At 41.1% G+C, this 14,509-nt stretch overlaps 3 protein-coding genes across 3 annotated transcripts; all 3 read right to left on the bottom strand.

The window, feature by feature from the left end:
• Positions 1-96: 96 nt before the first annotated feature.
• LOC308166874 (immunoglobulin-like domain-containing receptor 2) lies at positions 97-1,993 on the bottom strand (the record flags this gene model as incomplete). Its single annotated transcript, XM_080541198.1, has 3 exons — positions 97-507; positions 694-840; positions 1,897-1,993. Coding segments are annotated over 3 exons (321 nt in total), but the record flags the coding sequence as incomplete, so codon positions are not given.
• Positions 1,913-2,863, bottom strand: LOC308165887 (uncharacterized protein). The gene is made up of 3 exons (XM_080540067.1): positions 2,732-2,863; positions 2,215-2,447; positions 1,913-2,016 (listed from the first exon to the last, which is right to left on the bottom strand). The coding sequence occupies exons 1-3, from the start codon at positions 2,844-2,846 to the stop codon at positions 2,005-2,007; spliced, it is 360 nt and encodes a 119-aa protein (XP_080396193.1). The 5' UTR covers positions 2,847-2,863; the 3' UTR covers positions 1,913-2,004.
• A 4,080-nt stretch (positions 2,864-6,943) lies between these two features.
• Positions 6,944-13,865, bottom strand: caspa (caspase a). The gene is made up of 8 exons (XM_080540066.1): positions 13,726-13,865; positions 12,024-12,296; positions 11,051-11,181; positions 10,396-10,575; positions 9,008-9,242; positions 8,527-8,694; positions 8,118-8,227; positions 6,944-7,516 (listed from the first exon to the last, which is right to left on the bottom strand). The coding sequence occupies exons 1-8, from the start codon at positions 13,730-13,732 to the stop codon at positions 7,412-7,414; spliced, it is 1,209 nt and encodes a 402-aa protein (XP_080396192.1). The 5' UTR covers positions 13,733-13,865; the 3' UTR covers positions 6,944-7,411.
• Positions 13,866-14,509: the final 644 nt, after the last annotated feature.

Genomic DNA, 14,509 nt, shown 5'->3' with positions numbered 1-14,509 from the left:
TAGCGCCCCTTGTGAGTGGAGGCATGCTAACGTGGGACCTGCACCGGACTCCCCCTGGCCTGGGTTCGGAGTCCTGCCGTGCACGCTACCCCCCCCCCCCCCCCCCCGCAATGTCCTCCCCTTCTCACTTGGTTTGCAGGGTATTTCAACCGGGGTCTGGTTACCCCTAAAATCCAGGACTTATCGTCCCTTCCTGGGGTCTGGTTACCCCTAAAATCCAGTATCCAGGACCTACTGTCCCTTCCTTTAGCCTACTTGGATCTCGGCGGGTCTGGTTACCCCTGAAATCTAGTATCCAGGATCTAGTATACTGTCCCTTCCTTTAGAAAGAAAATACAATAATAAAAAATATATATATAAATAAGCTAAAACCCGTCCAGAATTACTAATGTGGGCCTCCCCCTCCATACTTCCCCAGTCCCTCTACTTTCTACACATTTTTTATGTAGTAGATGGCGCGAGTGGCGTTCCCGTCTGGATCCACCTGGATACGGTATCCACTCCGAGCTGAGGGGACGAGGAGGAGAGATGGTGTGACTGAGGTGTGAGTCAGAGGTGGTGACATTTGTGAACACTGAAGCCACAGTATGAATGTGGATCTGATTGTAGATGTCTTTTTTAAAATATTATACAGACCTGGTATTTTTTAAAGAAATTAAAAATACTATTTTGGGTGGGTGTGTTAGTACTTACGTGCCCGGGGGCAGCAACAGGTCTCGGGGCAGCAGGGGCAGCTGATGTAGCAGCAGCAGGTGTGGGGGCAGCACTGGCACCAGCAGACGCCTATGAAAATCAACAGCAGCAGGAAGCCGAGCACCACCAGCACTACCAGCAACCAGTCTGGGGGAGGAGAAGAAGGAAGAAGAGAGAGTATACATAAATAAAGAGAAATCACAATTATTATGCAAGCTATGTGCCACTTCAAAATGAAACCATGCATCTCTGCACTGGACACTGGCTGTGGTTAAACATTAACGTGTAATCCTACAACATGTTCGCACTAGGTTGCCCTAGGCTCTGTTGAAAACAGGAAGTGAACTAAAATTGGCAGAGGGAACACAAGGCTCTGTTTTTAGTCACTTTAGCCTGGTCTGTGAAACCGGCCCGCAATCTACTGATCACTGGCTGATAGAATATTTTATTTGTTGAGAAGGCTGAAATGTACTCTTTAGTCAGATAAATCAAACAAACACTGGTTTACAAGACAGGCGCATTTTAGAGAACTGAGAAACCAGATAAACAGGTTTCCCGTCAGATACAATGTTTTCTGTTAGACAGTATAAGTAGAGTGCCGAACAGATAAGCAAAGAACAACAGTATAAAACGAGTATATTCCCTTCAAACCTCTCTGTGGAAAATGTCATAGGCCATGGCTGATTGAAAACTGTACAGTGCATGTGTTTGTTTATCTTACTGTTGCAACACATGCTGAATGTTCTCTAACTGCAACAATGTCGGCCAACCTACATTTAAGTAAGTGGGAAAAGCAACTGCTAAAATCCAAACAGGAGTTGAATAGCTGTGTCAGTACCTTGTGTTGGATTCTAAAGATCATTTTAGACCTACAACTACACATATTTTTGTTTGTTTAATATACCTAATGGAAAGTAGTACAGAGTAAAGGACTGATTGGCCCTACGAGAACAGTAGGCCTATTTTGGTTTGGAGCGATAGACAAACAGAGGTTAGGGGAGGTCAGACAGTGTTTCCCATACATAACGCAACTGTGGCGGCCGCCGTAGTCTAATTTGTTCCGGCATAGTCGAACCAAAAGTATTATACTGTTCGCGCTGCTGCAGAAAGTGTTGGAGCAGGTACGCGGTAGGTCAGGAGTCCACCCACCACAGTCTCCTGGCTGGGTCAGAGGTCAAGGGAGGTCTGAGGGATGCCACTCACCGAGTACTATCAGCTCAGTGTAAGCCTCGCTGTTCCCTGTTAGGTCCTGAGCTGACACCACAGAGCAGTAGTAGACGCCACTGTCCCCCCATGCTGTCTGAGCAATGTTCAGGTCTGCATCTAAGAGACACATAGGAGAGATGTTTGAGAAGACAACAGATGGGGCCACTGTGACACAGGGGGCTGGTGTGGAAATAGTATGATCTTGTCCACACACACACACACACACACACACAAACAACAAAAACAACAACAACAACACAACAACAACAACAACAAACAACAACAACGCATGCAAAAGGTACAACCCAAACTCACTGCCTGTAATGCTGATGTGGCGTCATAGTTGGTGTTGTTGGAGGATATGATGTTTTCTGCACTGCTGGGGTTAAGCGCTGCTGAGATGGGGTCCCTGCAGTAGGACTTGTACCTCCAGGTGATCAGGGGGTCGTTGGAGGACGTCTCATAGTTGCAGGTGAGTGTGACAGGCGGGAACAGGGTGACTATATACCTCTTCACGGGGCACTGGACTGAGATGGCCATGGTGGAGCCTGAGCAGGGAGAAACAGGGTGAGGACATTCAGAGGGTTTTTTAAGGGGATAATGTGTGTCCAATCCAGGGGAGGTAGAAATCAGCATAAAGGGAATACCATTCCTCATCCCTTCCATGCATTACAATGAGGCCATCCTCCGATCTCTACCTCCACTAACGGTATTCCTCATTCCATTTCACGCACTACAACGAGCCCCTTGCTATCTTCACATTTTATTATCTATGAAATGACCTGTAACAAATACCATGGATAGAGAAACATGAGAATGCAATTCCTATTACCTGCTGCCATTAGCACGGTCACGACGAAAGACAGGAACATTCTCTTTATTGTCCTTTGAAGATATATATATATTTGAACAAAACTTGGCAAAACTGTATAATCCCTCAAAAACATGTACTAATTCATCCACGTTCAGAAGTAAGGCATTGGTAGTCCGAGTAAACACACGGGTGACTCAACTTCAGTTTATCGCCCTCTGCTTCTAATGCTTTTACTGACGAAAATGTCAGGGATACACCCATTCTACCTCAAAAGGAGCTAAAGTCGGTATGGCCCAACCCGAAACTAGTTGATCATTTCTTAACTCATGAGCAGGGAATCCTGAGAGTGTCCTTATGGATCTACTAAACCTTCAGATATTCTTCTGTGTGTGTGTGTGTGTGTGTGTGTGTGTGTGTGTGTGTGTGTGTGTGTGTGTGGTGTGTGTGTGTGTGTGTGTGTGTGTGTGTGTGTGTGCGCGCGCGCAATAACACATTTTCCTCTCACTTCCAGCAGTTCTTGTGTTATCCCAAGAATGTGTCACAAGTAGCTAGACATTTATACTTTCATTATGAAAAAAATGTGTGAATGTGAATATATTAAAATTAGACTTTAATGAGTGTATAAGCTAAAAACCCGTCAAAATTACTAATGTGGGCCTCCCCCTCCATACTTAGACAAACAGAGATTAGGGGAGGTCAGAGGTTAGGGGAGATCAGACAGTGTTTCCCATACATTACGCAACTGTGGTGGCCGCCGTAGTTCAAGTTCAGAAGTAAGGCATTGGTAGGGAGCGAAAGTTGGTTTGGCCCAACCCGAAACTAGTTGATAATTTCTTAACTCATGATGTCCTTATGATGTCCTCAAGTGTCCTTATGGATCTACTAAACCTTCAGATATTCCTGTGTGTGTGTGTGTGTTTTCATTATGAAAAAACATTGTGAATGCCTTTTGTGGGATTTTAAAATTAGACTTTAATAAGTGTAAAACACTCAATTTTAACTTGTGAAATTTATTGTGGGAATATTAATTAGAATTTTGTCCCACTCAAAATATTAAACAGGAGAGATCTCGAACAACTCAGTGTTATACCTAATAGTCTGATTAATTCTTCAAATGCAAGAACCAAAGAAAACGCCATGCTTTAGTAGAAGTTAGAGTTTATTGCACACTTCACAGAATGCAACAAACAGTGAGCTGCGCTAAGGAACACAACAAGTGGATCCCCAACACAAACTGAACATCATACCTTTTTTCACCCTTCGAACCAGTAGATATAGTGAACTATTTTCGAAATCATGTAGTCACCATTTTCTGGGGTAGATGGAGAACTTCCCCCTACTTATCCACCCACGTCCTGGCACAAGCAAAAGGGCAAGTGAGAGTTGCAAGGCCCGACCGTGGAGAAAGTCCCCCATCTCCCCAGCAGCCGAGAGTTTAAAACTTTTGTTGGTGTTTAGTAGCTAGGATTAGAGCGGCTTACTTGAGCTGAGCTAGGAGAATCAGGTGGAACTCAATTACCGGCGTGTGGTGCGGCAGCCGATTGGATAGGGCGGCCATACACAAACACACACACACACACACACACGCTTGATCATTACTTTTGTTGTCCGTTCGGAGCACCAACTGATGCGCCCAGCGATATCAGCGATACTTTCCACTTGTTCCACACCCATCTAAAACATTGAATCATATGCATATAAAACATGGATATATACACTACCGTTCAAAAGTTTGGGGTCACTTAGAAATGTCCTTATTTAAAGATTTTTTAAAGAAAAGCACTGTTTTTTTCAATGAAGATAACATTACATTAATCAGAAATACACTCTATACATTGCTAATGTGGAAAATGACTATTCTAGCTGCAAACATCTGGTTTTTAATGGAATATCTACATAGGTGTGTAGAGGCCCATTTCCAGCAACCGTCACTCCAGTGTTCTAATGGTACATTGTGTTTGCTAATCGCGTTAAAAAGCTAATGGATGATTAGAAAAACCTTGAAAACCCTTGTGCAATTACGTTAGCACAGCTGAAAACGGTTTTGCTGGTTAGAGAAGCTATACAAATGGCCTTCCTTTGAGCTAGTTGAGTATCTGGAGCATCACATTTGTGGGTTCACTTATACTCTCAAAATGGCCAGAAAAAGAGAACTTTCATATGAAACTCTATTCTTGTTCTTAGAAATGAAGGCTATTCCATGTGAGAAATTGCCAAGAAACTGAACATTTCCTACAACGGTGTGTACTACTCCCTTCAGACTTGTGGGCTATTACAGTCTACCCCTTTTAATAACTGTACAAGGTACATGCTCTCTTGAGCAGTAGCCGCTAATGTACTCGGCTTCACAGGTTGATAGCGCCACTGTTGGCTGCTTCCTACTTTTCCAGGATATAACTGGACCATTTTCTGTTAAGCTGAAACAATATCCAGTTGTACTTCTCCTATCATGTTGATCGGCTTCCTCAATCAGCATCACTGTATCCCTCAAGCTTTAGGCTTTTCTCACTTTTCTTGTAGTGTAGCTCTTGATCTATAGTACCCTTTAGATACCTCAACAGTTGTTTTGCTGCAGCCCAATGCTGCTGTTTTGGTTCTTTTTTTATTTAACCTTTATTTATACAGGTAAGAAACACATTGAGCCCCAAGGGCTCATTTTCAAGTGTGACCTGTTCAGGCATACAACACAACATCCACCACAAACAAATACAATACAAACACCTGGCCTACATAGTCTAAAAACTAAACTAAAAACTACATTGTCTAAAACTAAAACTAGTCTAAAATAGTCTAAGATAAACTAAACTTTCCGTCAGTATAGACTAAAACTAAACTAAAACTAAACTAAACTAAAACAAAAACTAGTCTAAAACAGTCTAAGATAATCTAAAACTAAGCTAAAACTACAAAAACCTAAAACTAGACAGTTAAAGATCTAGGGACAGGGAGGGGTCAGTAATGGGCAAAAGGGAGGGTCAACTTAATAGCAAGAACAGATCATGGACTCGCACTGTATGCCTCTCAGCAAGAGCTTGAAACTGGAGAGAGGGATCAGCTGAGACAGTTTCAGACTCTGCTGTAATGAATTCCAAGAGGAAGGGGCTGCAAATGAGAACGCCCTTTTGCCTTTCATGGTCCGGACCAAGGGGATGGAGTATGTGATGATGTCCTGTGTGCGAAGGCCGTAGACAGATTGCTTGCGTGACAGGTGGTTAGAAAGGTAGGAGGGGAGCAGACCAAGGATGGATTTGTAAATGAAAGTATACCAGTGAAGGGTTCGGCGGATAGAGAGAGATGACCAGTTAACCAGGGAGTATAGCACACAGTGATGTATAAGGGGTTTACAGCCTGTAATGAATCTTAACGCGCCATGGTAAACTGCATCCAGATGTTGAAGAGAGGTAGCAGAGGCATTCATGTACAAGACATCATTCTGCTAAGTGTTGTGACAGTTTACTCACAATCCAGCTCAGATCAGGTCTAGTACATGTCATAATGTATATCAAGCTACCTACTATCTCTCTGTATCCTGTTGAATCAATAACTTCACCCTCATTGTCAAAATGTAACTTTTGCACACATGGAGTTGACCTTGGTTTGCACTCTGACATGCCAAATCTCTCTAGCATCTTTGCTATGTGTCTCTTTTGGCTCATTTTGATTTCCCCCTCACTCTGTGTGAAGTCGATACCTAGGAAGTGTTTAAGTTCACCCAAATCTTTCATTTTAAACCTTCTCTTTGACATCACTGAGTGAGCCGTTGTTATTGGCTGCTATAAGTAAGTCATCTACCCATATCAACAGAATGACTCTTTCGTTCTCAGACTCTCTGCTGTAGACACAATGGTCAGCATCATTTTGCACAAACCCATTTTCTGTAAGATGATCATGCAATAACTTGTTCCAGTTACGCCCGGATTGCTTTAAACCATACAATGACTTGTTGAGTTTGCACACAAAGGGCCGGTTTCACAGACAAGGCTTAAGCCTAATCCTAGACTAAAAAACATCTTCAATGGAGATTTTACATTGAAAGTGTGATTTAGTCCAGGACTAGGCTTAAGCCTTGTCTGTGAAACCGGCCCTAAGTGTTCTCCTGTTTTTGATTTTTCCTCAAAACCTTTGGGCTGTTCCATATACAGTATACCTCACAATCAATTGGTGCATGGAGGTAAGCAGTTTTCACATCCATTTGGTGTAGGATAAGATCCTCCTGTACAGCCACCTGCATCAATGATCGTACAGAAGTCATATTGGCTGTCGGTGAAAAAGTTTCCTTGTAATCAATTCCTTCCACTTGACCATAGTAAAAAAGTAAAAATAGAAAGTAAGAAAATGATTGATATGATAAATTACAGAAAGGTATGACAATTTAGATAGTGGAGATCCAAGTTTCTATGGATCCAAGGATCTCCACATGCATTAATAACTTCAGCTTATAGTATACCAGGCACTCTAAAATGATAATGTTTCCTATAGTGTTATCTATATTGCACTAAATGATAATCATAAAAATGTAAAGAAAATACAAAAATACATGTTCCCACAGTCCCTCTAGCTCAATGTTCAATTGAAAAATAAAACATTAAAAAAGTAATAATGTTCCCATATTCCCTCTAGCTCAATGTTCAATTGTACAATTTCTGTAGAAAAAGCCCCTTTTTTAAATCCTTAATTCATAAGTCAAGATGCTCTCATTCAGAGGCCTGGGAAGAGGTAGAGGTGTTTGGTTAGAGAAGCTCTGTCTTTGGTCGGCATCTGTCTTTGACGGGCACTGAAATTCTCCTCAAAACGACCCAAGACCTGCATGAAAAACAGAAATGCTGTGTGATCTGTTTCAATACATCAGGATCAATCTGCCAGCCTCCACCACAAAATAAGAGGAATGATTGTCACTGCCGACAGTAAGTCTAGAGGCCGATTAGAATATATACTGTATGGACAAAAATATTGTGCCACCTGCTTTTCTACAATTTTGTTTCTCAAATCCTCAGACAATTCTGCTTGAAATACAATTATTTCTTACAATTTTGAATATATAATAATTTTGTCTTTTCATCAGATTTGGCCTTTTTTCTCTGTTTTTTTGTGTTGCTCCAATGCAAACTAAAGAAATAAACATACCAAATACCGAATACCAAAGCATTTGTAATTGCAACAATTTTGGGAGAAGTGGTGCATTATCTGACAGTGCAGGGGTGCCAATATTTTTGTATATGACTGTACATATATATACACACACACCTGGGAAGATTTAAAGGATTGGTCGAGCTCCCCAAAGTAATTTCTTCAGTTACGAAGATTAGCCAAAATCTTTACATATCTTTCCGAACAGTGTGATAGGGAAATATTTCATGTGTTGTTTTAAAAAAATATTTCTGGTGGTCTGTGTCCAGTTCCTTACCTTCATAAAGAGATCCTCAACATGTTCCTCACAAGCGGAATTTTTGAACGTCTCGACGATATACTGGATGAAAAAGCTTCCTGTGTCTACGTGTCTGTAGGACTTAGTATCTGAGAGGGAAAGGTGTCATAATAGAGGGTTATCTTCTCACATTCAATTCACAAACAAACATTAAAATGGGAAAACATTTAAATGTAATGAGAATATATAGATATAGATATATAGATATAGATATATAGATCGATAGATAGATAGATAGAGAGAGAGAGAGAGAGAGAGAGAGAGAGAGAGAGAGAGAGAGAGAGAGAGATAGATAGAGAGAGATATAGAGAGAGAGATAGAGAGATACTTCATTGATCCCCAAGGGTAAATTCAGGCATGTGTTATAGAATATGTTAGTTTGACTGACCGGGTGTGCAGGAAAGGAGGGAGATGAAGTCCTTCTCTACGTGCTTGATAGCGTCATCCTCAAAACCCCGCTCAGGGCAAGGCTCTAAACCCGGCTCAGGGCAAGACTCAGGAACAGCATCACTGACCACCGTTGTTCCATCACTGACCCAAACAGCACCATCCTTTCCTGAAACAACATCATTAAAAAAATATGAAACAGTTGCCTTCTTCACTGGTGCCCTTTCATCCGGATGTTTTTATACTGTGTTGTGCATTGGCTAATGGCGATGTTGTTTGAACCCTTTATAATACTGCCTTCACTTACAAAAGAATGATTTCTGCACAGATTTGAGTGTGCAGATGCAGTTCTTTTGCACTCTATTGATACTCTTCAGCTCCAGCACCTCAGCTAAGTCTGATAACGGATGAGCGGTGGTATTTTCAATATTTTGAAGCTTCACACTGTAAAACACAGTGAATAAAACAACTGAACTGGTCACCTCCTCTACAGGCCTGGATAAGGATGACCTTGGGTTTGTCCACCAGAGCTTTGCAGTTCTCCGTGTTCAGGTGTTTGAAGATGTTGTTGATGGGGAACTCGTCCGGGTTGTCCGCCCGGCAGCGGACTCCCAAGATGGATCCCAGCTTCCCGTGGGACGTGATGACCACGAAGGTGCTGTCGGAATGGAAGTGCTCTTCACGTTTGGAGAAAGCTTTCACAGCCTCGTCCATCTCCTGCAACACACACAGATACAGTCAGTCACAGTCAAGATACAACACACACAGACACAGTCAGTCACAGTCAAGATACAACATACAAAGATTACAAGATGTTTATTCGTCACTCCGGGTATACAAGTACAATCGTGTGAGATACTTTCGCTGGGGGAGGGGGGGAGGGTTTCCACTTAGAGTGCATATAAGACATATAGAATATGATAACAAAATATAAGGGGCAAAAAATTGGATAAAATGATCAAATTCTATAGATTTACGGCGAGAAAAATATACACACAAAATATACATTCAGCAGAATATTGCACAGGAGTTGTCTGTATATATATGTGTGTGTGTGTGTGTGTGTGTGTGTGTGTGTGTGTGTGTGTGTGTGTGTGTGTGTGTATGTGCGTGTGTGTGTGTGTGTGTGGTGTGCTTCTATGTGTGGTGTGCGGGGGTGGTCGTGTCTATGTGTGTGTCTGTGTGTGTGTTATTTATTTAGCAGTCTCAACCATGCCCATTCATTGACTGCAGAGGTACAGTACACCACAGAAACGTGACTGTTCCATCACTATACGACTGACCGGATAATTGACTTGACTAAGAAAAACAACCAGTTAAGTTAAACTTAACTACAACAACCAGTTAAGCTAACCTTATGTCTCCCTTTGCGAAGAGTCTCTGGCGAAAATCAATCAAGCTGCCAGAGAATAGAGCATTTTTTTCTCCACGATACAAAGAAACTGATCCCTACTGTGTAGCCTTACTGGGCCTAACAGAATTAATCGGAATGAATATGTTTTTAGTTTATATACTAGGGTCTCTGATTTGCATGTGAATTCATTACACACTGTGTGGATCAGGTTGTCATACACAGTGTGTGTAATTAATTAATTCCTATGAAAACACTGATGTTATCTAACTACGTATTCTTGGTATACCAAGAAGTACCAGGAAATCACGGGTTTACTTTATTATTACTTTATTACTATAATATTACTAATTTAGCTAATTTACTTTACTTATTATTGTGATTTTCTATCTTAATGCTGCAATGCCAATGTTGCCAAATATTTTTACTCTTGTGTACTCGTACATTGAGATGTAATAAAAAGCGATTCTGATTCTGAAATCCAATATGCAGGTGTTGTTTAGTTGCGTGTAGCCTTACCGGAGCAGACAGGTTCCTGTGTTTCACCACCTGGTACCCCAGAGCCCCGAGCAGGGCCTCCATGTTCTCCTCATCCTTCTCCGCCCCGCGCCTCCTCATCCTCTCATCCTCAAAATCTACGTTGGTGATAAGCAGGGCCAGGCGCTTCCGAAGAATAGACTTCCCCTTCATAGGGTAGATCTGTTAGACCAGAGGAAACACACATGTGAAAATGATGCATTAATGAAACCATGTAGCAAAGATGCAACTCTGCAAACTACGTAAGCAAATTGGCCCCACTTGATATTGAGGCGTTAATCTTGTGTGTTAAGATAGTAGTGGCCCGAGAAGGTCCTGGGTCATTTGTCTGCAGTTAGTTGTTAATATAACTGTGATACTCAATGGAGGTTTGTGAAATGACAAATTGAAAGTGAGTTTCTATACACTATGTGACAGCAGGTGAAACCAGGAACAAGTCAGCACCCGATCAAATGTTCAGAGCCAAAATATTGCAATGCAATGGATTTGGTGAGTAATCCTTACTACTACTATAACACTACTTTACATTGTTAGCAGGCTCACAAAACAAGAAAGGGGCACAGAGAGACAGCTGGTATTAAACCAGATATCTAAAGGGTTTAACTTTTATATGGTTAAACCAAAATAAAGCTTCAACCTTGGGTCCCATGTTCCTGACACTGTCCGCCTTAAACTGTGTGTTGGTGAGAAGGAGACCAAAGGAGTCCTGGGGCCTCTGCTCCGGCTCTGACAGCTGAGGTGTATGAGGTGTATGAGGTGATGGTTTATCTGATGGGAGGGAAAGCACATGGAAAATTTGACATGTTTTACAATACATTTTATTGTTTACATCTTAACCATTTAGCAGACGCTTTTATCCAAATTAGAGATTACAGGGACAGTCTCCCTGGAGTAAGTTAGGGCTAAATGCCTTACTCAAGGCCACACTAGTAGTGGTGTTCCCAGGTGGGATTTGAACTCACGACCTTCTGACCACCAGTCCGCTAGAACAGCCGTGCCTATTGTACCTACTATACGAGTTACAATGGGAAGTTGCTATTTACACATAATGACCACTAGTTGGCTGTCTTGTAAATTAGCCTGTCTGCTACACACAAAAACTGCAAAATAGCTTTGACTTATCCTGATGTGATTTTGAAAATGTAAGTATAGGCAGAGATATGTGAATGAATGAATTTGAATGAATGAATTTGAATCACATAATTTGAATTTGTATTGTTTAACTTGAATAACTGAATTGAAAAACTGAATCTGAATAGCATTTGAAAAAATAATGTATTTGCTTTGAAACCATTCAGTACAATACAAATTCAAATTATGTGATTCAAATTATTTTTTTTAATTAAAGTATTCATATTGAGCAATTCAAATTCAAAGTCAGTCATTCAAATTCGGTTTCTAGTGGCACATATCTCTGGCCATATAACTATACTGGGTGGTAGAACGCACATATCTAGGAAAAGTCATGAAAGGAGGGTCCTGAAATTTGATGGAGTGCAAAGATATAACGTTTTATTTGACTCCCATGGCGTTTTACATGGCTGTTCTAGTGCTAAGTCAAAGGAGTGGTCCTCGTGTTGTACGTTTTAATCACACAATGCTTCACTCACCTGTCTGGTCAAGCTGCCCGGGGGACAGTCCCAGTTCGGAGAGACCTTCTGAATCAAAAAAAGCAATCATCTTTCTACAGGATTTGTCTCCTTTCCTCAGCACCATGGCAATGAGGCACCGAGCCCGTTCCGCCCGACTGCTGTTCTCCTCGCAGACCGAGTCCGCCTCCTCCTCGTTCAGCACCTTCTCCTCCCGCAGGTGGTCTACGAGCTGCTGGATCAGGACCCTGGACACTTTCTCCACAAACTTAGACCGAACCTTCCTGAGCTCTTCTGTTAAAGGAAGTACATGTGATTTCAGATAATCATTGTTTTTGTTAGTTGTACTACACTCTACCTCTCTGTCTCCTTCTCATGCTGTCGCTATTTCCCCCTCTTTCACCTACTCTGTCTCTTAACCACTTTCATTAACTTCATTAAGACATCACCGGGGAAAAAATTACTACCGTTCTTTAATACGGAGCTGCTACAGCCAGCCCTATCTTTGAACATTGAGTTCGCCTTTGATAATGGCCATCAATAATATAATGTTTTATTTCACTTGATTATAAATTATTCGGGGTTCAGTCTCTGCTATTGTAGTGGAAAATATTTACCTCTAATTCATTAAACTATAATAGGCCTACTTAATTATAAAATACAAATAAACCAAAGCTGAAGATGATACAAGATAGATAAGATGATACAATGCCTTTATTGAAAACAATGCAGGCGACTTCGTTAACAAAGGAATTCCAACCAACCCAGCCCTCCACACAGATCTTTAGTCTATACCTCCTGGAGGCTATGAGGGGTTTAGGTGACCGGCACGGCATCCCCCTCTACACAGTTAACACACGCACATATTTTAACACAATCATAAGAAGACTCCACCATATTGACACATACACATTTGAACACAAAAAAAATGATCTACCATATACTGTCATGTCATCCATCCTTAATGAGCGATTAGAAAAGTGAAACGGTGATAAGCAGAACGCAGTCGCGCACACACTTTTAATTGTATTTGACTGCCCTGCAGTTGGCTGGCTGAAATTACATTTCGCATGGTGCAAAAACCTCTATTCTATAACTTAAACCACCGTAAATAGGGGGGACATTTAGTAGCCTATTACAAAACGTTGAGTACATACATTGAGACCGGGAGACCCATGCAATTGATACTTTCACTTTCGCCGTCTGTCTGTCTGCCTGTCCGTTTATAATTATAATCATAATCACAATCATAATAATAATAATGTGATTTGTAATGCACTTTACATAAGGAAATCTCAAAGTGCTACAGTCTGTGGATGCTTTTAAACGAGGCCTTTAAAACCCGCCTTTTTAATAGAGCCTTTAATTAGCCTTTTATTAATTGAAATGTTCTTCTTGTTTTTAATCTATAGCACTTTGAGATTTCCTTATGTAAAGTGCATTACAAATCACATTATTATTATTATGATTGTGATTATGATTATAATTATAAACGGACAGGCAGACAGACAGACGGCGAAAGTGAAAGTATCAATTGCATGGGTCTCTCGGTCTCAATGTACTCAACGTTTTGTAATAGGCTACTAAATGTCCCCCCTATTTATTCGAAAATATCAGAAATAGTAGCATTTCAAATAGTAACATTTTACATTTCACTTTAAATATACGGAATAAGCGTATATAGGCCTACTCAAGATTTGTATATGTTTTTCATTATACTGACCTGCCATTTTTCAGCCTCGGAGATCCAGACGAGAAAAGCACTCTGTCTTGTCATCAAAACCTAACTTAACAAAGCTTTCCTCACTGTGCTGTGTGTTAAATAGTTCTAAAAGTATTCTAAATATTCACATAGCTAAACACCTCCCCTGTTATCTGGGCGGATCAAAGGGGGTCGCAGCTGCTACCCTAAAAGGCCTTGCCCCCCTAGTTGCCACCCTATTTGTAGGCAATTAATATAAAACAAATCGGTTTTGAAAGTTCATTATATTTCTTCATAGTTGGTGTAAACCTATTTACTCACCAGTTTAGAATACACTTCCCCCCCCCTGAATAAAGAAAAAATGGTTGCGCCCGTCACCCATCATTCCATAAACTCGTCCCTCCGCATTTTAAATATTTGTATATCATTTGTATATCGCACTCACCACCAATCGTGTGTGCCTTGCCACGGTGAAAAACAGTAGAAATAGCTTCCTGATACTGCTGCTGGTGTTAAGTGACAGGTTTTTTCATTCGTTTAGCGTTTAAAAATCTCTACATAACTGCACCACACGTTTATGGCAAGTACAAGGGGATAGCAGTAGCCTAAGCTATGTACAGTTAATATACAGTACAATTAGGTTGACGGTTACTTTGTCAACTGACAAGCAAGTTTAACCGACATCTGAATATATATATAAAATAATATATATAACCCGTCCACAAACTCAGTTTCTGTAATGAATAGTTAATGAATATCGTCGCATAGTGAACTAGTGAAGTCATTTCAACCCAGATGGAGAAGC

Source organism: Nansenia antarctica, assembly GCF_963989245.1.
Source record: "Nansenia antarctica genome assembly, chromosome: 10".
Taxonomy (NCBI): domain Eukaryota; kingdom Metazoa; phylum Chordata; class Actinopteri; order Argentiniformes; family Microstomatidae; genus Nansenia; species Nansenia antarctica.
The sequence above is the reverse complement of the archived record's forward strand: the minus strand, read 5'-3'. Positions and strand labels throughout refer to the sequence as shown.

Bases quoted from the DNA above. Each gene is read 5' to 3' on its own strand.
- LOC308165887 (XM_080540067.1), bottom strand. From the start codon at position 2,846: ATGTTTTTGAGGGATTATACAGTTTTGCCAAGTTTTGTTCAAATATAT. The intron at 2,448-2,731 runs GTAATAGGAATT...CTCCCTGCTCAG, and splicing joins GACCGTGCTAATGGCAGCAG to GCTCCACCATGGCCATCTCA.
- caspa (XM_080540066.1), bottom strand. The intron at 9,243-10,395 runs GTAAGGCTACAC...TGTGTGTTGCAG, and splicing joins ACAGGAACCTGTCTGCTCCG to GAGATGGACGAGGCTGTGAA. The intron at 8,695-9,007 runs GTGACCAGTTCA...ATGTTGTTTCAG, and splicing joins TATCCAGGCCTGTAGAGGAG to GAAAGGATGGTGCTGTTTGG.